The sequence below is a fragment of the Callionymus lyra genome, chromosome 14 (assembly GCF_982586985.1).
Source record: "Callionymus lyra chromosome 14, fCalLyr1.hap1.1, whole genome shotgun sequence".
Lineage (NCBI taxonomy): Eukaryota > Metazoa > Chordata > Actinopteri > Syngnathiformes > Callionymidae > Callionymus > Callionymus lyra.
The window spans coordinates 22010486-22037726 of NC_141831.1; the positions used below are offsets into that span (position 1 = coordinate 22010486).

The 27241-nt window shown below is 37.4% G+C and overlaps 1 protein-coding gene across 5 annotated transcripts in view; it reads left to right on the forward strand.

Moving 5' to 3' along the window:
• Positions 1–27241, forward strand: part of LOC148066454 (neural cell adhesion molecule 1-like) — a 194986-nt gene that overhangs the window by 106971 nt on the left and 60774 nt on the right. For all 5 annotated transcript variants that reach the window (XM_087807120.1, XM_087807122.1, XM_087807121.1 and 2 more), the window contains exons 2-3: positions 24428–24502; positions 26922–27128. In XM_087807120.1, coding sequence (XP_087663246.1) covers positions 24428–24502; positions 26922–27128 — 282 coding nt within the window. The remainder of the gene's footprint in view (positions 1–24427; positions 24503–26921; positions 27129–27241) is intronic.

Sequence of the window (27241 nt, forward strand, 5' to 3'; positions counted from 1 at the left end):
GATTGAAAGATTTAAAGTCATTGTCAGGAGGAAAAAGATTGTTGTAGTTATCAGTTTAATGAACCAAACACAAATATCTCTGTGGACTGTAGCGACAGAAATAAGCTGAATCATGCTTGGTGCGCTCAAATATTTATATATTTTCAAAAACATTTATCAGAGTTTCTAGTTTGACTCTTCGTCCTTCTGGTGTTCTCTTCTCTTCAGCTGGAGTTTCTAAAGTGAAGGAGAAACACACAGAATTTTTAAAAGAAAGTTTACAATGACAGATTTGGTTATCCTTCAACTCCTTTTAATGTGAGGAGAAAAATCAAGAGAACCACATTTAGTGCTACTTGGCATATGTTAAAGAATAAGAATTTAAGCAGGAACAATAAATAAATCATTTAAATTTAAATTAAATTAAATGTTGAAACTTGTTTTCTTTGAAGGTCCACTAATGTGAAAACCCAACTCTCCTGACTCACTCACATGTTTCAAATGTTGAAGTTTTCTTCTCAAAGATGCAGTAAGTCCCTCATCATGACCATGTTCTGAAGTTATTACTTGTAAAATTTTGGAAAACGAGAGGTTACGAGAGTAAAGCCCATTATGACGAAATAAAGGCTTCACTCCCCCTCAGGCTAGCTGTAATCACGCCCCGCTTTGTTTATACAATGAGTCTCTTGGAGGTGGAGACGTCCGTGATTGATGACGTGCGGTGACAAACCTTAGTGCTTGACCAATCACAGCAGAGTGGGTGTGGTTATGGTAAACAAGATTTAATCTCCAGAAAAATGAAGTCTTTTCAGTGGGCGGGGCTTAATCAGATTTTCTAATGTAAATATATGAAAAGAGAGTTTTGTACAAACAGACACATACTGATGAGTACAATAGAGGTCCAAGATCAATGTAAGACACACTTAAATTAAACCATTGGTTGCCTTTTAATAGGTATAAGTATCTTGTGACTATGATATTGTTATCGTTAGCTTCTTTTATTTCCAGCTTTTTCCTTTAACTTTTTTAGAATGAGTCAATCAGTATACCCTTTTTTTTTTATTATATGTTTTTATTTTACGATCTGACCACTACTCTGTTCTTAAATATGGTCTTTTTAGCCACAACCTAAGGGGCCAGGGGGCCAAAATGGTCCCAGCGAGTTATTAAATGTGGCCCACAATTACTTGGAACGTGTTCAGGTGATACAAGGTTAGCTTCCAATTTGAATTCAATCAATTCATGTTGCCATCGTGACGCAGTAAGATCGCAGTGTTAGGGATTTGGTCGTCGAGAAGACTAATGGAGTCACTCTTGTCGTACAAATTTAGTTCATAACTTCCACTGCGTTTGAAGATTTCGTCTTGTTGTGTAATTGAGTTCATCACCTCCGTTTTAAGCAGCGTCGAGGTAAACAAACAAGTGTTTTTATCTACCATGTAAACACAACCAACATAGTTTAGGACAGATTTTTGGAAACAAGTCATCCTGAGTCAAGTGCCCTTTAGAACCGACGTCCCTCGGTTTACTGTCACCACCTGCCCCCGTGTTAAGCTGCTTTTCACCCAAAGCACTATTCATCGGATACTATTCCCAGGATTACTGGAGATGCAGGTGTTTCCATGGCAACAGCAGCGCAGGCAGAAGTGAGTGGACTCTGATGAGGCCCGGTGGCTGGAATGTGTGTGTCTATGTGTGTGTGTGTGTGTGTGTGTGTGTGTGTGTGTGTGTGTGTGTGTGTGTGTGTGTGTGTGTAGGTGTTTCAGAGTGGCAGTGAGAATAACATATTAGATAAAAAAGAGCAAAACACTTCACAGTGAGAGCAAGTTAAGAAAACGGAGATATGCCCATGAACACACACACACACACACAATTGTCTTTGTGTGTCTAAATGTTTGTGGAATGTTGATTGTCTGTATATTTGATCATTTGAGCAAATCTGTGACAAAAGTATTTTGAAAGTATATAAGTCAACAGATGCTCGTCGACGGTTGATGACTTTGCTGCTTACAAGGATTTGGGTGAAGAACATGTGGCGGTGATCACCTCAGCAAACACAACAATCCCGCTCTTCAAAAAAAGGCTGTCCATGCTTACACGGTATTAGTTTAGATGATGTTATCAGAGTGTTTCTGGCAGCTGCCTCGTCGTCTCTCGGTAGCATCAGGCTTAACTGTGTACTGTCAAATGGAACGTTGGTCCTTGGTTTCTAAGGTGGATTTTAGGTAAAGAAAAGCATTTATTAATGTTGTTTCAAGTTATTTAATATGTGTTTGAATAGTACACCATCATTTTTTGTCTCATATTATATAAAACAACTTATTGAAAATAAATACAGAGAAAGAAATGCCTTCGGGACAAAAATACACCACGTTAAGTTTGATCTTCAGACAATGGTGCGACTTAAATATGTAATTTTCTTTGAAAACAATGACAAATTAATTGCCTGTTGTCTTATTTAAAAAGCTTGAGAAGCATAAACGATATCATTTACTAACCATGAGGAGACTCATACTACATTTATCAATTTTTAAGCTATGATTTAAACCCAGTTTGATGTATTTTCACTTCACTTGAAGTCGATTATAATCTAATTAATGTTTGAATGCTCATGTGTCATGCTTTACCATGCTATAGTTTGATACGTTTTAATCATTAAAATATGATTTATATAAATAGGCTCAATGCGGTTGTGTTAAATAGGGGTGTGTATTAGCAAGAATCCTGTAATTCAATTTGTTATCAAGATTTATGGAAACCAATATAATATTGCAATATTGTAGGAACAACGATATATTTGTAGTTTTGTGTAGTGCAACTCTTGTATTGCAGAATTTGGCCGTATCCTCTTATCCTCAGTCATCATATCGCTGGATTTCATTGTGGAGGACGTAATGACTGCTGCCATTTACACCAAAATGAACAAATTATATCAGAATGATAATTCTACATTGTAAAAATATATTTGTTTTATTTTTCACCCACTTTATTGAAATAAAGTCATTAAAAAACATGAGAAAACTAAACCAATTAACTCAAAAATGATTTTCCAAAAAAAACTAAACAAAATGGATACTGTGCTATTGAAAATCGATCAGTGAATGTTTCACTATTTCAGTATTGATATTTTTACACCCCTAGAGTGACATAACACACACACAATAGCAGTGAAGAGCAGCAGCTGTCACCGACGAATGACAAATCTTTTTGAAGGTCTTCGTATTCATATGCTAATCCAGAAATACAAAACATCTATTTCTTATAGCGTTATCAACTTTTGTTTAAAAAAAACGATAAAGGGGTTTGTTTTTTAAGTTGTTTATTAACATTTTTAAGAGATACCCTCAACCCCGCCAAAGACATTTAGTTTGAACACCTGCAGATGATGATTTTAGATGAATTCATACCTTTTTTGTTTCACTCCGACCATAATTGTGCCTTTGTTGTTATCGTTTTGTAAGCGTATCTTTGTGGCTCTCTTAATGCATTTTGCACTAACAGCCGAAATTCTCAAGTTAATCTAAAATGCTTTGCACAATTACACCCCTGGGTCTGGTTAAACGGTTATGAGAAAATGAGTCTGGCGTCTACGACTTCGCTGAGCACTGCAGGACAACATAAGAGAACGATGGAATGAAAACACTCGTTGGATTATAAAACCGAAAGGTAAAATGATTCATGAGATGCTTAAAGGTGATTTCTTGTGTCCTAAAGACCGGGTTGGAATATAGAATAGATGCAATTGAATCTGGTGTTGGCACCACACACTCTTGAGCATGAATCTAAGAGCTGTGCTCAAAGGCAGCGAGGTTAACTGGCTGGCTACCTCCATGAAAGCCTGAGTTTGAAGACAGAAATCTGTTTAGTGAACAGACCCATTTTGAATCTATTCATCAGGTATCCACTGGGCAGCGCTTCACTGATTTGAGTGGGTGTAGAAAGTCCAGAAGGAAAAATGTAGTCCTCGTTCACATCCAACACGCGTTTGATTTCACAGTATTTCCAGAGGGCTATTTTAGACAAGACCTATTTTTACGAGACCCTAACGGAGAGTAATTCAGTGTTCGTTGGATTTCAAGTTGAATATTTACATCATAATTCAGCTTGAAATGTTTGAAATGTTTATAAAAAATGAATTGAGAAACTAGAGTAGATAAATTCAAAATCAAAGAAGACTAATGTCAAAACAGAAACATCTGATTAAAGTAGAACTAATATTTTTGAACGAGGAAAAAGACAGATGAAATCAGGATTTATTGAGCCTTTTAAGAATGAAATGCAATTTTGACACAAGAATACTTGTGATTGTTTTCTACTCACCCTCATGTCGACTAAGGGTTGGGATTATTTTCAGAGTTATCTCTTCCTTTTTAGTTTAAGGCAAAAAAAAGTCGATTTAAAGATTAAAAAAAATGAAATACCTCAATACTTCTCATCTGTAACGTCCATCGTGTGTGGAAGATTCGCCATGAAGAATTGTGCTGAAAAACGAAAAGAAAAGTCTATATTTTAAGCTTGTTTATAGCAAAAGATCCCAGTCTCTCAGCTGCTGCCTGAATTTGTTCCTCATTGAAACACACTGCAAGTGTCGATGTAGGCTAAAAGCCTAGCAGCTTCTGTTAAAACAAGCTTAATATACAGACTTATTTCAGTTTTTTTCAGAACAATTCGTTATTATAATGACTCAATACAAGATGGGCATTACAGACTTGCACCAAATAAGGATTCGAATGTTTTAAAGTGTCATTTTGGACATAGAAAACTGAGCTCAAGTCTCTACTTTAAAATGAGCATACATCTGTAACTCTGAAAAAGTATCGTAGTTCTCTGAAAATTATCCTAACTCTTAGTCGACATGAGGGTGAGTAGAAAATGAGTGAAATTTGATTTTTGGTTGAACTAACACTTTAATGATTAGACAGTGAACTGAAATGAAAGTAAGGAAAAAATAAATTTCATTCAGATATTTTCTTGGACTGAACTTTCTCATAGTAAAAATAAGTCATGAGAACAACTTTAAAATCACTGTATTCCCGATTGTAAAAAAAAAAAGGTCGAACCCTCTGGTGCTGCTGATGGTTTATTCAGATGGGTCGTCCTTATTGTGTCCATCTGGGAGCATGAGAGTCTCTTTGTGGCCACATGAAGACAATAGATATTCTGAAGAAAAGCTCTCAGGCAAATGTCTCTATTTTCCATTACAAAGCTGAGGGCCACTCCATGGTCAGAGGCGGGAGAGCCCACCTACATATAAATCTTTCCCCGTGAACACAAAGAGCTCCATAAACCATTCTTCGTGTGTACTAGCAAATATGCTGAGACATAAACCAAACGCACCCACACAGACGGCCACAAATATGCACTGCACCGGGAAAATAAATCGCACGTATCCGCGGCTGCACATCAGTCCTTGTCTGTTCTTCCTGTCCACGACACATTTTTAGCTTTCGCAAAGTGGGCAAATTCCACCGACAACTATTTACTGAGAGGCAAAAGCCTCTCGGCATCTGGGGCTGTGTGTACGTCTCCTTCTTAACCAGACTACCTCCGATTATATGAGCGGTGCTGAGGCCAGAACCATAATCATGTAAACTGGATAGTTTTGTCTCGTTCATCTGTTCCTTCGGGGATCTATTATACCCTCGACAGCGACCAGACAACCCCAAATCATACGTGAGGAAGATAGAGATTAATGTTATCAGCCATGTTTGTTCAAACTTTCTTATTTAACTTGGAATATGCTAATAAAGCAGCATGACACATTTTTAAATCTCTTTCCCTGGAGGATCGCCGCATACCAGCCGTCACACTCATCAGACCCTCCCTGTGGACAGAAGCCTGATAATTCTTCTTCTTTTTGCCTGATAACGCTGGTCATTGGAGGCGGCTGGAGTTGCTCTGCAGGCAGACAGTGATGAAACTGGAAGCAGTTGCCCTCAGGCCCACAAAATAATCCTCATTTTCTTATTCTGTTTGCTTTGGATTTGTTTATTTTCAATGTTCAACAGTTTGGATAAGACAACATGATGATCTTACTTATTTATATTATTCTGAATATCAAAGAGTTTTTCTTATAACCTTTTTCATAATCAAAGGCGGTAAAAATGCTCAAGTGTGTTCGGCGTTCAACAACACATCGCAATGTCTTGACACACATTATTGATTGTGTTGTGCTCCCCCCTGGTCAAAGGCAACACATAATCATTTATTTAAAAATACATCATCGCACCTTCGTCCAGAGCCAATTTACGGGAGTGCTCTAACCGAAGGAATTTATCTCTGCCTCCAGGTGACAATGCAATATTTAAAAGGATGATTTCTCACGGCCACTTACTGTATCTATTGGCACGGAATTACCTTTCCCAGGCCACTTTGAGCGAGAGATTCATGCTTGTCAGTGTATATCTATGGATTTATATCTTTATTTTCCCTGTTATTGTCACATGGAAACATGTTTTTTATTTCTGTGCACACTAATGTTAGAAATATGAAATCAAATCGACGATGATCAATCTTTTCATGTAAGAGCAGAGTGCGCCAGAGGAACATCTCATGTGTGTTTCTTGCCGCTTTGTTGATAACACTGGTCAGCCTTGGCACTCCAACACACAGAGATGAGGCTGGGAGAAGCAGATCAGTTGGCTTCAGGGCCAAAGGAGAGCGCTCCTATTTAAAGTCTCGCTCCAGGGCTTTTTTCTCCGATCCACCTGGACCTGGTACAGAGGGAGCAATGTGTTGCATTCATATCACTTTGGTGCAGATAAGAAGGCCAGGGCTGCAGAGCCCAGGTTTTGATAGGAAAAAATATTGCGGGTACCAACTTAATACAACATTCTAGCCTCCTATAGAAGAAGGTTTATTATGGTATAGCAAGATAAAACATTAGATAATTGCTAACCTCAAACTTTGATAAGATGTTTTTTTTAAATATAAGATAACAGCAACCAAAGACTAAACTTGTAAACATAGTTACGTTACCTGCACACACGTTGGTACGCTGAGACTCTGAGAAGAGTTTGATTAATATAATGTATTAAAACTCAGTTGAATCACATCTGAAGTTGGTTTACACCACTTTCCTAAGGCATTCTTGTTTTTTATAGAAATACTGTACATCCGTAAGATACAATAATGTATTAGAAATTAAAGTTAATTTAATAATGTGTACTTTAGAGCAGTGGCTAGCTGCTTTTTTCTGCAATGCAGATTGGTTTAAAGTCTTCATTTTTTATTCTTTTTCTATTCTTTTTCCGTTTTATTCATTTTCTCGACTTACTTTTTGAGTAAACTTGCGTGTCAAGAGTCACATGCTAATGACATAGGAGAATCATCTCGTCCTTAAAATAAAAATACAACACCTTTCAGACAGTTATAATCGAGACAACCGAAATGTATTTATTTATTATCTCTGTCATTACGGCTTGGTATTAAATACAGTACATACACACCGGAATAAGAATTAATTTGTATTGTTTTTCTTTAATTACTTGTGTTAAAGATAGTAATGGGCTGATGATGAAGCTTCATGAAACAGTCTTGTGTTGTTTAGAGGTCAGTAGGTGGCGCCATCAGTTTAAAAATGAGGTAATGTTTCATTAGAACAGTTGTTCAAAACAAAGAAAAATAGTGCATGAACACATGAACACATTTTTTTTAAACCCTAATGCACAAAGTTACTCCAAAAATAATGTTTTTTATCCAACATAAGCTGTTCACATCAATAGCAGTTAACTCAATTCTAACTTATTGTCAGGAGGAATATTTGTGAAGGGTCAACCCTGAAAGAAGCGAATCACCCTCGGATAACTCTTCCGTCTCACCTGCAACATGCAGTGAATTGTGTCTGTCATGCACAGCAGCAGAACATCGCAGAACTCTCTCTGTAATGAAGAGTCTCCTTCATGTCAGGACCATGTGTACTTTATCTCACTGGAGTCGACCTACTTGTTTGTCCCCTTTTTTCAAGAACTATTATTTCACACAGCAGTGGCCGATACTCTGGCTCGTCTACCTTGGTCCTTCGGACTATTGCTCCTCTTTTCATTTGGGTCATCTTTACCGCCCGCTGACTGATATATTGTGGATCTATTATTTAAGGATTTGAGTGAAAGAGTTATAATAGAGTGTCTCAGCATCCACCTGGACCACATAGATGGTATTTTTAACAAGTTTGGCGTGTTTTAATAATGCATATGTGAGCCACTCTGCAGGGTTATGAAGAAGGAATCATCAGTATGCCGAGTGCGTCATTAGAAGGACGTCTTTCCCTGGCATATTGAGGATTTGGGGCAAATTTCTGCATTCAATATTGCAGTGGAAATGAAAAAGCATTTGGATGGAGAGATGATGCGGGAATCCGATTTTCTCCCCGGAACCCCCACTCTTATTGTTTCCACTCTGGTTCACACTGTTGAGCTTTCTATTCCTTAGCCTGACTTTTTATTGAATTCCTCCACAAATAATAGTTCAAGTTTCTGAGTTTTTTTCCTTTTCCTGTTGGCTTGGCCTCATTTGTGAAGCAAGAATCTCAGACATTTCTATCAACTCCCTCCTTTCATGAAGTGCTTCTTTGACTCCACAAAAATCCGTTGATCCTGGGCCGCGGTGGTTCTGATTCATATGGAAATACGTCAAACATAAATTCACACTGACACAGTGAATTAAAGAGCCTGTTCAAATCCTCCTCCGTACACTTACAGGACTGCGGAGACACACTCGTTTATATTCATCTCTCTTGTTTACGGCACCGTTCGGGGGAAAGGTGTGTTTCATAGGAGGCGACTATAGAGCATGTCTCACCACAGTGTGCCATTGTTATCGTTTGTCTGCTGACGGATTGCTCCGACAACATGTTCGGCAAGTCAAGGACCCGCTGTGTTTGTTGTCTTAGTGCTTTATGTATGATTGCCTCTTGGAAAAACAGCCATTTTTCCTGATTCTGCATCGTGTGCCCTTTGGCCACATCATTATTCACCGTTTAGGAACCATGTCATCAAGTGCACACGGTTATTTTAAAATCTTGTCACATGATATTATATTATTGTTGTGCTCTTGAGATTTATCAATTTTGGAGTCAGACACAAAGATAACGTTGATAGCAGTGATGGGCTGACAGTGTCATCATCTACAAAGCTGACTGGATGGAAGTCTCCGGGACTCCTTTACTAATGTTAAAACCCAACGCTCCTGACTTACTCACATGTTTCAAACGTTGATTAAGTCCCTCATCATCACATTTTATAGTTATTACTTTATGAAGTTCTTCCCCTTCAGAAATCTAGTCGAGCAAGAGGTTACGAGAGCAGAGTCCATTACGATGTAATAATAATAATAATAATAATAATAATAATAATCTCTATTTATATAGCGCCTTTCTAGACCAGGGTCACAAAGCAAATAATGGCTTCACTCCTCCTCGAGCCTGCTGTAATCACAACCCGCTTTGTTTATACAGTGAGTCCCTCGGAAGTGGAGACTTCTGGTATTGATGATGCAAAGTGACAAACCCTGTATTATTGTGAGATTATAGCGGTTGATCTTGATTAGCTCATCAGCTAGTTAGCTATCTGAATTGTTGCATCACCAACCTTATAATACATATTTAACACCGTAATATTTTATATATATATATGTATGTGCGTGTGTGTGTCTTAGATATTTCCTAATATGTTGGTGATAAATGTGTTATATTGTTTGAATGAATCAAGACACACGTAGTTTAATCTGCTCTCAATAATACGTATATTTATGTAAACATTTGTCTGTTAAAAAAATAGTAATTAAAAAAATCAGGGTGAATAAGGATTTGGAAGACAATGGAAGAAAATTGAAAAAAAAAACATACATTATTAAATGCTGGACAAGAATGACAGTTCACTTCATATCCAGTGGAAGAGAGCGACAACAACTATTTAATCGATGCTTTTCTGTCCTTTGTTGATGATGACAGATGTCAGAATCTGTGTCCTTTGGAGATAGATTTATTCCAGTTAGAATCCAAACGAGAAATCCAATTAAAATTGAGTCTGTCAGAGTGGAAATCTTTTTAGAGGAAGCGTGGGAATTCAGCCCGACTGTCTGCCGCCGTATCTCAGGCTCGCCAGATAACTATGCAGATCACACGTCCTCCCGCAGACTAAATGACGACGCTATATGTTCTACCTCCCTGACAGTCGCGCAGCAGACGTCCTCTGAACGCCACACTGAAGAAATTTGTAGTTTTTCTGGACTTTGAATCAAGAAACGGGACACTTTGTTGCTGACAGAGTTGAAGATAAGAAACGACGGAACCCAGAGTGTAAAATATGAATTGATTTACGTAAATATAGCTTAACTTGAGTTACTACCATTGATTAAGAATTTGTAGCTCCACCAGCAACTGAGCATCTTTTTAACACGACTTTAGGGATGAACGCTGATTTATTATGGTGGTGTTTAGTCTGAGAGATAAATACGATAAACAATCAACCCGAGGACCAGGAACTCACAGCGCTCTGACTCAAACTCAACAACAAACACGATAATAAGCATTAGCTTCATTGTCTCGGTCTTGATTCTATTCCTTTGTGTCGACCAGTTGCAGGCGTACGTTTAATTTCTACATTAAACAGTCAAATACCCGTGTGAGATCACTGTTTAGTTCTGAAATAAACAACCTTAAATGATGACTTATCCAGCAGAACTCCACTGTATTGTCTGTCATTTAAGGCAATAAACTCGTCACCCAAGAAGAAGTTAAGCAGAATTCCTGTTTCTATGAAGGAGGATTTGTAAACTTTCAAATAGAGAAAGAAGCAGCAGCTTAAAATCAGTAGATATCTACCTATCATTTTAAATGAATGACAAGTATATATTTTATTGTGTCTTGTTTTGATTTTTTAAGCGCTTTGTGACTCTGGTCTGGAAAAGCGCTATATAAATAAAAATTACTTACTTACTTACTTACATTTGTCTGTCTACAAAATATATTTGTGACTCAAAGTTTTTAACCAATTTTATTAAAATGGGCTGATAAAGCTTCATGAAACAGTGTCATGTTGTTTAGAGGAAGTCAGTAGGTGGCGCCATCAGTTTAAAAAGGATATGAAGTTGTATTTGTTGTTCAAAACAAAGGTAAGTAGTGCAGAGACCGCCATCTAGTGGACTATGTGAATAATGACACTGCTTCATGAAGCTTCATCACTACATGATACAGTTTCATAATTCTGAAAGGCCACTACAACATATAGAAATTATGCCAGGTTTTATTGAATTAGTAGATCAGAGCCAAACATGACAAGATCTAGAATATAAGATTTCTTTTTTACTTTTGCAGCAATGGTTTGATTCCTGTTCAGGATCTTTTTTCATTTTGATTGTTTTCATTAAGTTCTGTGAAAGTTGCTCCTTCACAGTTAATACATGAACGACTGTAGTCATGTGTTAGTGTGACAAAATGATGATGAACCATTAACGCGTGATTTTAACTTGATTATTTAAAACCCAGTAAGAATAAGTAAGAACTCAGTTCAACTCTCCTGCCTAACGCTTGAGAACGACTGTCCTGAAGATGAGCGCGAAGACAACCGCGTGTTCGTCACGAGCGTCCGCTTGATCCACTGACTACACTGAAAGTCTGACTGAGCATGAAATTGCGGGATGATAACAAGAAAGCATCTTTGCTTTTATTCTTTGATCTCAACTCTCTGAGCCTTTTAAGATCAGTGTGACATTGGCAGATTTACAAAACCTTCAAGGCAATTATTAATTTGATAGCTTTATCGCTCATAAAGGCCCTAGCAGGGGTTTGTACAGTAAGAACACTTTGACAACCAATTAGAACGGGCGTTTTCAAAGTGTGACCAAGGGGCCATTTGTCTCCCTTTAGGCATATCATGCAGCCCACAATCTCTAGTATGAACTGTAAAATACACTACATGTTTAATTGTAAAATAAAAAACACCTTTTATGTCCCAAAAGCTTTTTATGACAAGATCTCACAGGGTCAATTAAAAGAAAGACAAATTGAAGTGTCTATGCTTATTCCTAAATACTGAATCTTTTGTTGAACTGGTTCATGATGAATTGGTTTTTATATTAAACTTCCTGTTGAGATAACCTTTGGTATAATGTCACTTTCCACAGTTGTCACCTCCAACTTTCACGTCATCAAAAAGTTACGACAATCCTGAATCAGTAGTTCAATGTATGAAATGTTATATACAACATTTTTACGTTTTAGCAACTGTAAAACTCGATTCGTGGTGGTATTTTTAGAGGTTCAAACTTCTTAAAGCCTTTCTGTGTATCTGACCTGAATAATGAATGACGGTGACAGTAAGAGCAGCAGCACACCTCCTGAGTACTGCGATTAAAACATTTCTCATGTACTAGTCCATCGATAGAGGTGTTAAATCTTTCATGGTACATCAATAACGGCTACTTCCTGGATCTTCCCTCGGTCTCACAGGGGGACCTGCCGGTGTTAGCTTGTCTCATATTTGGATCCTACATGTGCAGCGAAGGTTTCGTCTGATTGACAGTAGTGGGGTGACTGTCCAAGATGTGATTCGTGTCTGGGTTTCGAGAACATCAGTTTGAAAACGGATCAGTGTCACTGCGTTAAGAGAGAGCTGAGGGTCAGAGAAAATCTAAAGGAAGGTTAAAGCATTTTCATCAACCCTATTATGTATGACTCACCCTCATGTCAACTAAGAGGCAAGAGAATTTTCAGTTATTCGTGTGTTTTTGGAGTTACAGGGATTGTTCATAAGGCTGGATCAGATCACCGATGTAAGGAGGAGCCTGACCATGAATAGCTCTGAAAGAAAGAACCAGAATTTTAAAGTTGATCCTGAAAGAAACTGGCAGCCAGTGAAGAGTTTTAAGGATCGGAGAAATGTGAGTTCTTCTACAAGAGCGGACAATCCTGTACTAGACATGAGGTTGAGTACTATCCCTTTCACAAACATGTGTTTGTCAGTCTTCTTACCTGTGTATCATAGACATTTACAATCGGCCTGATCTGTTAGGAAGGAAATTGCGTGTCTGGAGCCTGGTCCTTTCAAGGTTTCTGCCTCAAGAGGAAGTTTTGTTTTGCCTCAGTAATGTTTTTGCAAGCTCTTAGCTGGGTACTAGAGCTGCACTTGTAGTATAGAGCAAGTTTAAATTAACAATGTAAATAAAAAAACATTAATCCACAGATGAAATCTTTTAAAATGATACCAATATAACTCATTCACTTTTCGACAAAGTTAAAGTCGACGTGACGATGAGTAGAAAATAAAGTTTTTGGGTGAAATACAACCCTTTAAATAAGAACTACTCAGGCGCAGGTTAGCAACAGTTGAATCTTATCAAGAAAAGCCAGCATCTTCTAGAATACCAGATCCACGTCCCAGTGGTGAAGGGTTCTACTTCCTAATACCCAGCACAGCTCCCTTGTATCACCGACTGGTGAGGATTTTGGATGGTATGTGCTCATATCTGCCGGGAGATGATACAGAGAGAGCTTAGTTGGAGAAGAAAGTGTCTCTGGTCCTGAGAGGAATAGTGTGAGGGATGAACGGCAAACTGGCCAGAGGCTGTTAAGCAATTGCTCAAGATCCAATTGGATTTAAGGTTAGCCTCTGTTCATGGATTCTGCGGTTCGCTATCCTCACCGCAAGCTTAGCTGGACTCGCTGGAGTGAGACAGCCGAGTCTCCGTCCGACACACACCGTCCGGTCTTTTAAAAGTTCCATAACCGTTGTTTGAAACACTCCTATCTCCGTCATCATCTGGAACGAGAAGCCGGCTTTGTGTAAGTCCCTGCAGCTACTGCTTACTTAAGGCCGAATGTCTTCCTCAGAAAAACATTGCTTCGTGTTGCAGAGAAAACACACTTGACCTCCATCTGGTCTCGTCTTCTTCTGGCTGTGTTATCTGAATGATTGAGAAGCAGATATTGACTCATTTATTTTATCTCCATTCCGATCATGGACGACGGAAAGCAGTGTATTTGGAAGTCGGTTTAAATGAAATATTAGATAAAGCCATATACAAGTAATACTGTTCAAATGTATGCTGGACGTGAGAGATATTTTTGAAAGCTTCCAGCTGACATGACCGGGGGGACAGTTTCAGTAGAGACACATGTTTTCATGATGTTTTTGATCTTCCTCTCAATGACCCTCAACATCATTTGCCACCTGGTTCATCCATGAACCCCATTGGCTCTTCTAACCATACATTCCAGCTCACTGTCGTTGATAGAGATTGCAACCTGGGATTCATTTTTGTCAGCACAAATTAAAATCAAAGCCAAAGCTGTGTCACTTTCATTACAAACCCTGATTGAATCACAGCAGGTGACTTTAATTGTTTATTTGAATTAGTTCATAGATGAGATACATTATGATCTGACAAGATGACTAAGTAGTGAGATTGAATTAGACATTAACTTGATGAAGTCATCCTCGTACCAGCACCCCCAGTGAACAAAGCAGTTTGTTAGTTAAGTTTAATACGAACACTTATATTAAGAATATACACATAAGTGTCATCTTGTTCTTCCTCTTTATGTTCTTCTTCTTATTTTATTTTTTATGTATTATTTTTTATCGTTTATGAAAAATTGCTGGCTATTGGTAAAAAAACAATTTCCCGAAGGAGACCTCCTGAGGGATCAATAAAGTCTTACCTTACCTTACCTTACCTTACCTTAATTGATCACTGAGTTTTCTACAGTCAATCCCTAAACTGACGAGTAAATTTACTGCAAAATCCTCACTGCTTGTGTTTTCTTTTTTCATTCTTTTCCTAGTCACTGAAAAGTGAAGCACAAGTAAATACTTTTTTTTTTTTTCAAGATAACGGAATTCAAGAAGAAATTACATAACAAATATAAGCATCGAGATATTCCGACTTTCCACGGAGTTAATACAATCCTTCATTGTGTTGACTGCCGGAGTGTATCGGCTTGTCGTCCATTAGTATGCCGGAGAGTGACGTGAGGCGGTGATTATCAGCACAGTGAGATGCGAGGTCACCCCAGGGTCATTAGAAGAAAGAGGATGGGGCAAAGGTTTAGCAGCCCTGACCTCATTAGTTAAGTTCTGTGTGGACTACTGAATGTGCTCGGCACAGCTTCCGTATGGGAAAATGTGGATTGGGCTTCATTTCCACTGAATACATTTGAATTTCTGAGATCTGGCAACATTCCTAAATCCAAGCCTTCGTCTGTTCAGGGTTTCTGATGTTGGAGATGTTGAAGAGGCCTGAGAAGAATCTGAAATAACAGGAGCTTTATAAATACCGCAACATGTTTTACTAATAATAGATAATAATTGACTAAATAAATACTTTTTTTTGGTTAATTTCTCTAAATGTTTATTTTAATTTTTCATCATTTTCACTCATGTTACTGTTCAGTGTGCTGGAGTATTATAACTATTGCTTTTATCAATGTAAAGATATAAGACTTTTTATGATGCTTGTTGTGAATAAAATTCTATCTTCACTCATTTTCTACTTACCCTAATGTCGACTAAGGATTGGGATTTTTTTTTAAAGAATTATAGGCAAAAATATAAGACCATTTTAATGTAGTGAACTGATGCTCCTTCGTCTTCATCAGAAATGACACTTAAAAACATCCAAATACCTCTGTGGTGCTCGTCTGTAATACCCATCTTGTATTGAAGCCTTGACAAGTGGAATTATTCCTGAAAAAAGTAACCAAGTCTGTTTTTTAAGGTCTGGTAAATCTAGGCCAATAAACACAGCCAGGAAGAACTCCAGGTAAATTTCTGAAGCGCTATCAGTATAGACAGTAGACTGGAAGCGACATTACCGACAAGCAGTATGGATGTTTTTAGATGTCTTTTTGGACAAAAATGAAGACGAAGATCACTGAGCTATAATATAAACGTACCTTTTTGCCTATAACTTTTAAAAGGAACAGATTACTCTTAATTTCTGTGATAATTTCTCGAACTCCTGTGTTGTTCTCAGTTTTATCTTGATCTTTAAAGTATGTACTTTTTTGAGTATTGTTTTGATTGTTTAAGTGCTTTGTGACCCTGGTCTCGAGAAGTGCTATATAAATAAATATTACTTACTTACTTACTTAAAATAACATTTAGTTGGCATGAGGGTAAGTATTCAGGTACTTGATTGAGTGTCACATGTTTTACTTCTGTCTGTCAGCGTTTAAACTTTAAAATCTCTTTTCACCAGCGATTTAATTTATATTGATGTTCGACCTTGTGCGTAAATAACTACTTTTGAATAAAACAAAAGATGTAAAGTATGAGTTTACATTTTCATCCTGTTTTGTGTTTACTGACGGCAACCAAGAAAAGGTCATTCAATAACCTTCATGTTCTTTTCGAAGCAAAAACAGTTTGTATTTTTGTCACAGACACGTTAAATACCGAGGTAAGATTTTCATGCATCTTTCCTTCCAAGTCGCTGTGATCAGTAATTTGCCACAAATGTAAGACTCGACAATAACACGACGCTTTGATCGTGGCTGCGAGACAGACTAATTTGAAGATTCAATGACGGTGCCTTTCCCAAAACTACAATCTTCACCTCACTTTGCGCCTCTAATTATAATTTACCTGAAGATCTGACCTTGAGAGTGAAAAATCGGCGGGAAGTTAATTGGTAGAAGACGAGGCGGAATCAAGGCCGACCTCCGCGATGCGCTCTTGCTGAAACGTGCCCGCCGAGATTGCGACAGAAGCGACGGTGAATTAAACGTGTTTAGAGGGAAGACTGTGATGAATTATTGTTCGTCTGTCTCAAACTGTATCCTGTCAACACTGCCGTGATAATCAATCTTCACTCCAATTACTGTTTATCTTCCCCGGGTCGCAGGGTTCAACATTTGATCATGATATTGCAAATTAACTGGATTTTCATGTTGGTTTTGCAGAAGCATGGACATGCTTTATTCATGATTCACCAGGTGGTTACGCAGTAATCCCTACCAAACCTAATATCACTAATAAATATTAATAATATATTCTCAAAGGTTCTGAACAAGTTTTTAATAAATATTTAAAGGAATTTTGATAATGAAACAAGGAATATATGATAAAATGTTCCTTTTTTCTTGAGGTCTTTCAAGGATTCATTGTGAGGGTCTTATCTTGGTGGATGGTTCAGTAAGTAAAAATAACGAGGGATACTTTTGTCACTTTTTTTTTTTTTTTTGCAACCATCAATCTGACTGATTCTAACTATAATCTTCTTGACATCTTGTTTCTGAAAAGCTTTTTTAAAAAAAGATGAGCCACAACAATAGTTGACTCATGCATGTCAGTTTCATTAAGGCTCACGCCCACACCTTCATTTTGATGTCGGTGGATGGTAGAGTCCCACAGGTTAAATATACATGTGAAGATGAATTTGCTGCCGGGCTTTTTTATTAAAAACTGGAGAAGCTCCCGGAGAGCACAGACCTCCGACAAGCAGCTCATTTGGAGCAACATTTATCCACAAGCTTGTATTGATGGTTATATACGGTGAATGTGTTTCTATTGTCGTCTTCAATAGCAAACACGTAGAACCTTATTATGTTGTGTTTTCAGAAGTTTACTTTTTTTACCTGAAATGGTCCTGAAGACATTACATGGTCTAATTAAATAATCTAGCCGTATTACGTTTTTGTCTGTGTGCTTATGCAATTGTTATTATCATTCAAAATTATAATAACAATACATCTTGTGAGTCAGCGATGAGAAAGGAGGTAAATTATGTCTCCATGAGTGCAGTTTATCAACGAAACAGAGTACAGACCTTCAAAATAGCTCCTTGGATAACCCTAACCTTCATCCGTCTGCTGTGATTTGTAGGCTGGATGCACCTCATACCTGGATCTTCTCCAAAGGTTAATAGGTTCTTCCTATCGCCCTGACTCCACCACTTTTCCAGAAATATGTCTCTTGTGCGGAGAAAAGAAAACAGCAACACTAGAAAATACACCCTTTCAGATGGAGTTCCTTTTGTTTTGTTTTCCCGATGAAGTGTTAAATGGGCTGACACATTCATTAGTTGTTGTTTACTAGTGGTGTACCGCAGTGTGCTGTTCTGTCAGGGCCCTGTCTCACGCTAACAACAATATAGACGCTAGCATGCTTAGCTATAAATCTATTTGGAATCAGATCTGAACAGGTCCTACTGCTCTTTTTGCTCTTCCCTAAAAAAAAGTTTTCCATACGAGTCTATAAAAACAATTTTATTATATTAACGAATATCTTGCAAGTCATTCAAGAATATAATACAATTGCAAAGACTGAAACAAAGACATGAACATCAGTCGATTTATCCCCCCAAAAAAGCCAAATTGTCACGGTTCGTACGGAGCGAAACCGAGGTGCAAGTGAAGAAAAAAACACCCAGACAAAAAACAGAAGAGTTTAATAGTTTAATAACAACGTGTCCAAAAAACAATCGAATAAATATAAAACAATAAACAACAAGTCCAATATCTCTCAAAATGTCCAAAAGAAGCAAAGAAATGACAGGGAACCTGGAAACAACAGAAAAGAAATCATAGAGGTCAAAACACAAGCTAGGAACAAACAACAACTAAAATACTGAGGTAACTAAGGCAGCGAGACAAAAATACTAACTAAAGAAAAACACAAAAACAACCTGGAAGAAAAGCAACCATTAACCACATGAAACCCTCTGATCCGGCACAATGGTCTGGAACAGTTGATTTGCTGCTTCTAATTTCTGGTAAGCTGCGGCCGTGCGCCATTAGGCTGGTTCATGTGGGAAGAAAGGTAGTAAAACAGGAAGTTACTATACAAAATAAAACCACAATAAAAGGGAAGCATGACAAACATAAGATCATAAGATTTTGTTCTGCCCTTAAAGTCAAAGATTTCGTGCCAACGTGTCATAGAACCACAAGAATAATTCCAAAAAGACAAAGTTAGCGAAAAGCTAAATTACAGGATCTTACACCATCAACCACATGATGCATGATGGGACTGGCACAGTTAGCAGGGCATTTTTCCAGCATTTTTCCGGTTTTATCTGGGCAAGCAAATATATCTTCCCTTCTGCAACCCACTTTTAAGATATCACAAGATCAACATTTGTCATCTGAAGAGCTCAGCTATGTAAATATTGATAATATATTACTGAGCCACTTAAACACTAAAACTATCTTCACAGTATCTGCATGTATTTCCCAAGATATATCATGTAGCATATCCAGGATAATGTCTGTAATACACGGATTATCTTATTAAAACTACACATGAACGCCCCACAAACACACATTTATTTGATCAAATATACTGAAATAGTGTCTGCTGCTTGTAGATTACTACCATTTCGTCAACTAAACAAAAGATTCTAATTTCCTAGGAAACAAAAAGAGAATGTGTAGTGTGTCGATGTGTTTGTCGGTCGATATATAAATAGAACCCTGACACAATGTGTCAAATAGGCTCCCACTCATATCGCTTGATTTTTGCACTTCAATTTTCACATATACTAAGATGGAAAAAGAAAAAAATATATATCGCTTTCAAAGAGTCGTAATTTGGAGACAAACAAAACCATTAGAAATCCTGCGGCTTCATAGAATCTAACTTTAATTTGTTCTGTTTGTAGCTACAATTGGCTTCACAGCACCATTAAAAGTCACGTCGATGATGTCTTGGAATGATATAGAAGTGTGTGTATCCATGCATGTTGTGGCTGTTATCTTAATACTTAAGAATAATTAATTTGCTTGATGAACTCACAGGAATAAAAGGCTAGTCATGCAGAAAAAAATGATTACAAGGAAATATATAACGCAGCAGCCAAAGAACCTGTGGACTCTCCAGTGAAGACTGTTAAAATATTCAAAGGGAATATCATTACTTTTACATCAAAATCGGCTCATAATATCTCATTAATTAATTCATGGAATATCAGGACCTTGCTTGGTGGGAATTAATGGGAGGCCTGTCCATCCAATTTAGAGAGGAGGAGATAAAAGAGACGTTTCTTTGGGGAAATTTGTTTCAGATTTGACAGGATGTAGATGTTAGAATTAGTGTCTCCGGATCAGGTAGGAATCCTCTCCACTGCCGACTTGACCTTTCTCAAGTCTCCTCGGTTTAAAAGCAGCTGCACTCAACAATCAAATTTACATGCTCGACGAGAAAAGTTGAAGCTCGGCTACAGAAAGGTTAATCTCATTCTCCTCTAGCTCTACATCCGCAGACATTTGCTTTCTAAGCCAATACGACATCCCAGTCTGGACCCACTCGGAGCTGCCTGCCCCGGCGCAGTGTGTGTTTGGACTGACATGACTTGAATGCTAAGCACCATCAGCTGACTGTTGAGACCTTCTTGTAACGTGGCCAGTCATCACCGGCTGCCAGGCTCCAATTACGCATGCAGACCTCCTGATTCAAGATGTGATGGAGGCTGGCTCAGACCCCGAACTGAAAAACCAAGTAATGACGCCCTTGTGCGAAATATAAACACATAAAAACGTCTCCTTAATAATGTTGACGCGGAAACAATATTTCAAGTGTTTATCAAGATCCCTTTTGTGTTTGTAACAAGAGCTGCCACATCAACACGTTATGAGTTAATCAGGATTAATAACAGCGAGAAGCAGATCTGAACGATGAGGTCACTGGAGAGGCAAACATCAACTTTATCGGCCAGAAACTCTCCGTTCCCCTTCCTTGTGATGCAACACACTGACCTTGAGCTTTGGACTTCAAATGTTCCTCAAGCTCTCCTCCCTAACATTCCTTTGAGTTACAACTGCACCATTTTAAAACCTTCCGACCTTTGTTTCATTATTTCAATTGGATTACACGTGATTTGTTTGTCTTCTGTTCAGTTACCTTTTTGAAAGTTTTACAGATCGGTGTTGAAAAATTTAATCTGGACTTAAATTTAAATTGGCGGATAACAAAATTTCTCATTTCCCTTGTGGCACCACTGGCAATAAAAGTTTCTGAATCCGATCGTGCTGTTATAATACTGCTTATGTTGTTGATTTGAAAATAACAAAGATATATTTTCATGGATATATTTTCCCTATTTCCCAATCATGCACATTTAAGTGTCTCTTAAAGTGATCTTGGACTCTATTGTACTCATCAGTATTTGTTTGTTTGTACAAAACTCCCTTTTCATTGAAAAATTACACACCTATATATACCCCTTCAAGGGACTCGTTGTATAAACAAATCGGGGCGTGACCACAGCTGGCTGGAGGAGTAGTGAAGCCACTGTTAAAGTAATAACATCATCATTATGAGAGACTTGCTGCATCTTGGAGAGGAAGACTTTAACATTTGAAACATGTGAGTGAGTCAGAAAAGTTGGGTTTTCACATTAGTTGCCCTTTAACTCTGTTTTACTCTATCTTTAAAACTATTTTTTTTAACATGTCTCTTGTCCTCTCTTTGGTCTCCAAAACTTGTGCCTCTTACATTCTCATTTTACTTACAAAGTATCAACTCTGTAAATTCCAATTTAAAATATTTATATCTCAATAAAAAAACAAACAATACAACTTTAAATGAACAAGGAGACGATGCCAGTGGACTTATACTGTAACTAGTTATATTGGATCTGGTCTCATAAAAGCTACTCCGGACTCACCGAAACTGGTACGTCATCACATTATTCTTTTTATTATAAATATTTTATTTATGCCTGTTGCGCCCCTGACTTTGTATTTTATGGCTTCGGTGTACGTAAATTAAAACTTTATTGACACTGTCACAGAAGTTCCAGCTGAATGGACCAGTCGTCCAAAAGCCTGAAAGTGAACCACTTACTGTGTTGTAAGCTCCGACCATTGGATCACTAAAACGTTTTTTCCATCTGACAGCTGTCAATTAAAACTGATAATACAGTTTGTTATTCATTGCAACAGCATCCTAATAGCAAAAGTGCCACTCGATGTCCTAAGAAGTGGCTCCAGTGTGTGAAGAAGGACTCTTTAGAGTCGAGGAAGTGTCTTTTGCATCTTTAAAGAGCGATGTGAGCGAGCGAGTAATGGATTGATGTTAGATGGTGACATGACTCTGATAGCTTCATCCTTTATCTAATCTCACTTGGCTATGTCAAGTACTTCTTTCTGTTCTCTACTCAACACTTTCTACGAGAGTTATCTAATGTCATAGGTTTGTGATGCACTTTGAATATAGAAATATTCACCTCTTGACAGTGAAACATTAAATTCCTGATAATATCTTGTGTCATTATGATGTGAGCAGGACTTGTACGTTCAGTTGTATCAGGTTTGCCAGAAGAAAAGTGATCTTGTGTTTGCTTTATATCTGCCTCGAGAGCTAAAACGCTGGTGGTGGATGTGGTTTTGTTTGTCCTCAGGGCTCTTGCGGTGAAGTTGTGCAATAACCCTCTCAAAGGTTAGATAGGGTAGGAATGTTGTTTTATACCAAAGACAATGTTTTTTTGGTTGTTTTGCTCCTCGCTCTTCCTCTCGTCGAGGGTTTTCGCAAGACCAAAATTGGACACTGTTGCGTTCGCCGTCTCTATCCAGTACAATTGAACCGTGGCATTCAACTAACAAGACATTTTGATTCTTAACCACAAAGAAAGAAGAGAAAACAGGAGAGTGGCCATGGCAACAGAAGGTGTTGGGCAAACCAAGGTTGAAAATATCATTTAGAAATGAATAAATAAAATAAACTAAATCATTGTGAAGGTAAGAAATAGAGGAAAGCAGATACCATAATATTAGACAACCATTAGAAAGTCTTTTTAAAAAACAGTTTACAGACCGTAAACTAAAAAATTGTGTTTAGAATAAGCTGTGAGATAAAAAACCTGCCAACAGAAGCCTCCGTCACTGTCTAGACAACAATAAATGTTTAACAAAACAAAAACATTTATGATGGGGAAGTATTATTCTTCATAATATTGTGATCGGATCTTTCCTCCCGTCATGACATAAACACAGACAGTAAAAACTAGAGTTTATTTATTTAATTCTAGAAAAAGTAGAAGGAATTTAAAAGTACTTCTTTTATTCGTTTGTTTTTTTATTGTTGAATCCTAATGTCTCGCAATGGTACGATGATCATTTTTTGTCTTTATATACAAGACTAGTCTCTGCATATTGGCGCCTGAATCTCCGTGTGAGCCGAATCAGAATTTCACTCTTCAGTCTTCACGCTCCGGATCACAGCTCAGTATGTGTGTCTGCACTGTGTTCGTCACGAACGCACCAACCATGTCACCTGAATCTTTACGATCATCTTTTTTTATCATCGCACCTTCAAATGAGAACATGTTGAGGTGATCCTGCTTGTGTTTAATTTAAACACAGTGAAATGATGTAAGGATTCAGCTCTGTTTCATTTCTTTATTTTGTGTAGTTATCATGATGTAATTATATCTCCATATTTATGATGTAAATTTGTTTGTTTGCCAGTATAAGAGCCTTATGTTCTGTGGTCACATTTTAAATAAGCTCATGTTTAGATGTTGAACATGTGTCTGGTTGAGTGTGAAGGAGACCTCTTTGAATCCTCATTATAGCTCTTTTAAATATTGCATATTCTACTAAAAATAATTAATTTAAAAAGTAATCGGACACATTTTAACTAGGGTTGGTCTGATGAAGCTTCATGAAGCAGTGTCATTATTTTCAGAGTCCACTAGATGGCGGTCTCTGCATTATTTCCCTTTGTTTTGAACAACTGTTCTAACGGAAAAATCACATACTTTTTAAACTGATGGCGCCACCTACTGACCTCTTAGCAACATGACACTGCTTCATGAAGCTTCATAACAATTAAATAAACAAAAATGAGAATTTTAACTTCATAATAAATGACTGACTGATTTACATTTAGAATGATGAATTAAGGGAGAACAACATTAGCTAAAACTTGTGGCATAGCATTGAAATACTTTCTTTGAAGAGGATTTAAACCTTGTGTTATCTCAGGGTCAAGGTGACCCAAAGGCCCTAAATCAAATGTGTTTGTGGTATCCTTTGTGTTGTCTCTGGGTCAAGGTAAACGACCTCCAATACTAAATATGTATTTATAGAAGCCATGGAGGTCGTTCAACAAAAGAGATACCTTCTTTTTTTTCCGGGCCTTGACCCTTTGATAACACAAGGGTTAAAGAAACAATATTTTTTTATTAAGTTAAGGAATAATGATTCAAGTCAGTCACCTGAGTATATGTACGACCTGAAGTTTGTTGTCTTGAGTAGCAATATTTCCCCAAAATTGGATGCCGGCTCATTGGAAACCTGCTCATGTTAGCGTTGCAGTCCTGTAAGCTTGAAAAGACCCTTTTTTTTCATTCATAGTGCATCCAGCTGAGAAATGATTCCTGCTTTTAGACGGCAAAGCAATTCGATTTTGAGCCTTATTGTTATTGTGCCGCAGCCCTTGTTGTCAACAGGCAGCTCGCTGGAACAAGACTAATGTGTGTTTGGTGTTGTCTCCTTTTCTCTGTCCAGCTGCCATTCAGGTCGAAATAACCCCGACTCAAGGAGTCATCAGCATCGGAGATTCCAAGTTTTTCCTGTGCGAGGGTGAGTTTTGTGAAGCACACGCTTCTACCTTTACCTGATATCATTGTCAAGGTCTGTCATTTACTGGCTTTTATTTTGTCTTGAGAAGAGAAACTTTGTAATAGATTAATTTTTTTTCTGATTATTTATTTCTATTAGATTTTATTTTTTCTACAAGATCATTTTAATTATATTACAAATTATTTATTTATATTAGATATCTGATTTTTCCGTCAAATAATTAATTTCTATGAGATTTATTCTTGAGGAACAAATATTATGGTTGTCAACAATTACTCAAAAGATTTTGGCTTCTCGTCTAATGCTTTTGAAACACTTAAAAACAGAAGTGTACAAATCTGTGAGGATATTAACAGACATAAAAGCTTTTCAAATCTTCACTGGAGTCACATGATAGTCACTCAAGTACCCGTCCATTTTCTGTCCAGTACCACATCAGAGTAAGTGCACTTCTCTGTGGACGTTCCTCTCCTTGGAAGCCTTTAACAGACCCACAAGGCCGGCTGCTTTATTAAATATGCAATATGTGTTACTGTGCTCAGAGGGATTTCTTTTATCCCTCGGATGTACTGCTGAGTTTTGTTTAGACTCCTGCAAAGTCTAAATATAACCTGCATTAAACGCGAGACTTCACAGGTGGAGAATATGCTACTGTGTTATGGCGCTAAAAAACCTCATATCTATCATAATGTCATTAAAAAAAATCCACAACATCTGCTGCATTTTTTCTTCAACTACTTATGTTTCTGTTGAATCAGCAAATGACTGTATGTTTTTCTAAGTACCTCTGCCAAGGAGGTTATGTTTCATTTAATGAGTGATTCAGAGCCAAAATTAATTAAGTGAAGTGCAATGTTGTGGCCTTGGAAAATGAAGAAACTGTATCATGGAACATAATAAAAAATATGTGTCTAATAATGTAGCTCAAATCTGTCAAGCTCAATGCCGAAGGCCCACCTGATGGTTGACTCAGTATAAAGTACATTATTGTTTATATTGACCTAATATATAAAGTAAGGTAAAACTTTATTGATCCCTCAGGAGGTCTCCTTCAAGAAATAGTTTTTTTCCAATAGCCAGCATATGCCAGTGTTTTAAAAAATATATATATTTATGTCAACAATTATTCAGAGACTTCCCATACCTAGTGATGCTTATGAAGCTTCATGAAGCAGTGTCATTATTTTCAGAGTCCACTAGATGGCGGTCTCTGCACCATTTTCCTTTGTTTTGAACAAATGTTCATAAAACATCACATCATTTTTTAAACTGATGACGCCACCTACTGACCTCTAAACAACATGACACTGTGATCAGACCATCACTACCAATAACAGTAAAACTGATGGAATAGTTTTTTGGTCGAACTCGGAGGTATTTAATAAATCGAGCCTCCATGAATAGAAGATAATATCACAGTTATACTAATCATTTTTGCACAGTTTGCAGGGATCCTTGAAAAGTCTTAAAAGTCAAAATGAATCTAAAAAATTGCCATTAATTCACCTTTATAAAGGCTGCAAAACACATTATTAAAATGTGTTTACATTAAATGCAAATATCTGGTTACATTTATTTATAAAAACATGTTTTGTTTTTAGATTCAATTTGGTTAACATGGGAAGTTGTTTCTTCAATGAGAAATATTATGTCCAACAAACATTTTTTTTCATGGATGAAAGCGGTACCATGCAGCGTGTATAAGGCATGGTGTACTTTGTGTTTGACAAATAATATTTAGTAGGAGTTTTGTGTATATACTTTATGTTTGGCCTGAGATTTGATCTGTTAAACTGATTTCTTTTTTAAACTGTTTAAACTGTGTTAAACCCTGTGTGAGTTAGATATAATTGTAATTAAAAAATAGAATGTTAGAAATCTCCACACGTATGGAAATGATTGAGGTCTGTCCTTCAGTTTTGAATCATCCAATCCATTCGAACTTAGGATATGAATCATGCATAAGTTTATATTTATCAAAACATTGACTTTATATTCTCATAAGAAACCATTTTTTTCTGATGTTGCAACATGACTTCTTTTCTAGACTCTTCTTAACTTAATAGAAAGTCAAAATGCGTTTTGCGAAAAAAGGAAAGAAAAGAAAGGAAATTCCCCAGCTCGCATTCATTGTTATAAAATATGAATGTGGTTTAACTTTCATCTTTTTATATTCAATGGTAGAAAAGTTGCTGTTATATTCCCTACAATACATCAATAAGTTAGAATATATGATTCAACGTTGGCTTTAAATACGACCACCTTTGATCAGTTGTTAAGATAAAAAAGAAAGAATAAATCAGTCGCATTATCAAAGTGAAGATTTACAGCCAAAATATAGATTAACAGTGTCAGATGAGCAAAACATTTTAAGACTTGTAGAACTATCCCAGTGACTTTTGTCTTGTTGTTGTTGCAGTGGTCGGAGATGTTAAAGACATAGACTGGTACGACCCCAGAGGGGAGAAGATCAACCCCAACCGGCAAGATATTCTGGTGACGCGCACTGAACTCACCTCCGTGCTCACCATATACCACGCCAGCTTGGACAGCGCCGGCTTCTACAAGTGTGTGGCCAAGAACGGAGATGAGGAGGCCGAGGCCACCGTCCTGGTGGAAATCTTCCGTAAGTTTTCCAGAGACGCAAACAGAAAAAGCTTGAGTTGCCAAGATGGCGACAAAAAGTGTCTTTTCTCCCCATATGGTGGGGGTTGGCTTCATTCTCATGAGCTCGTCTCC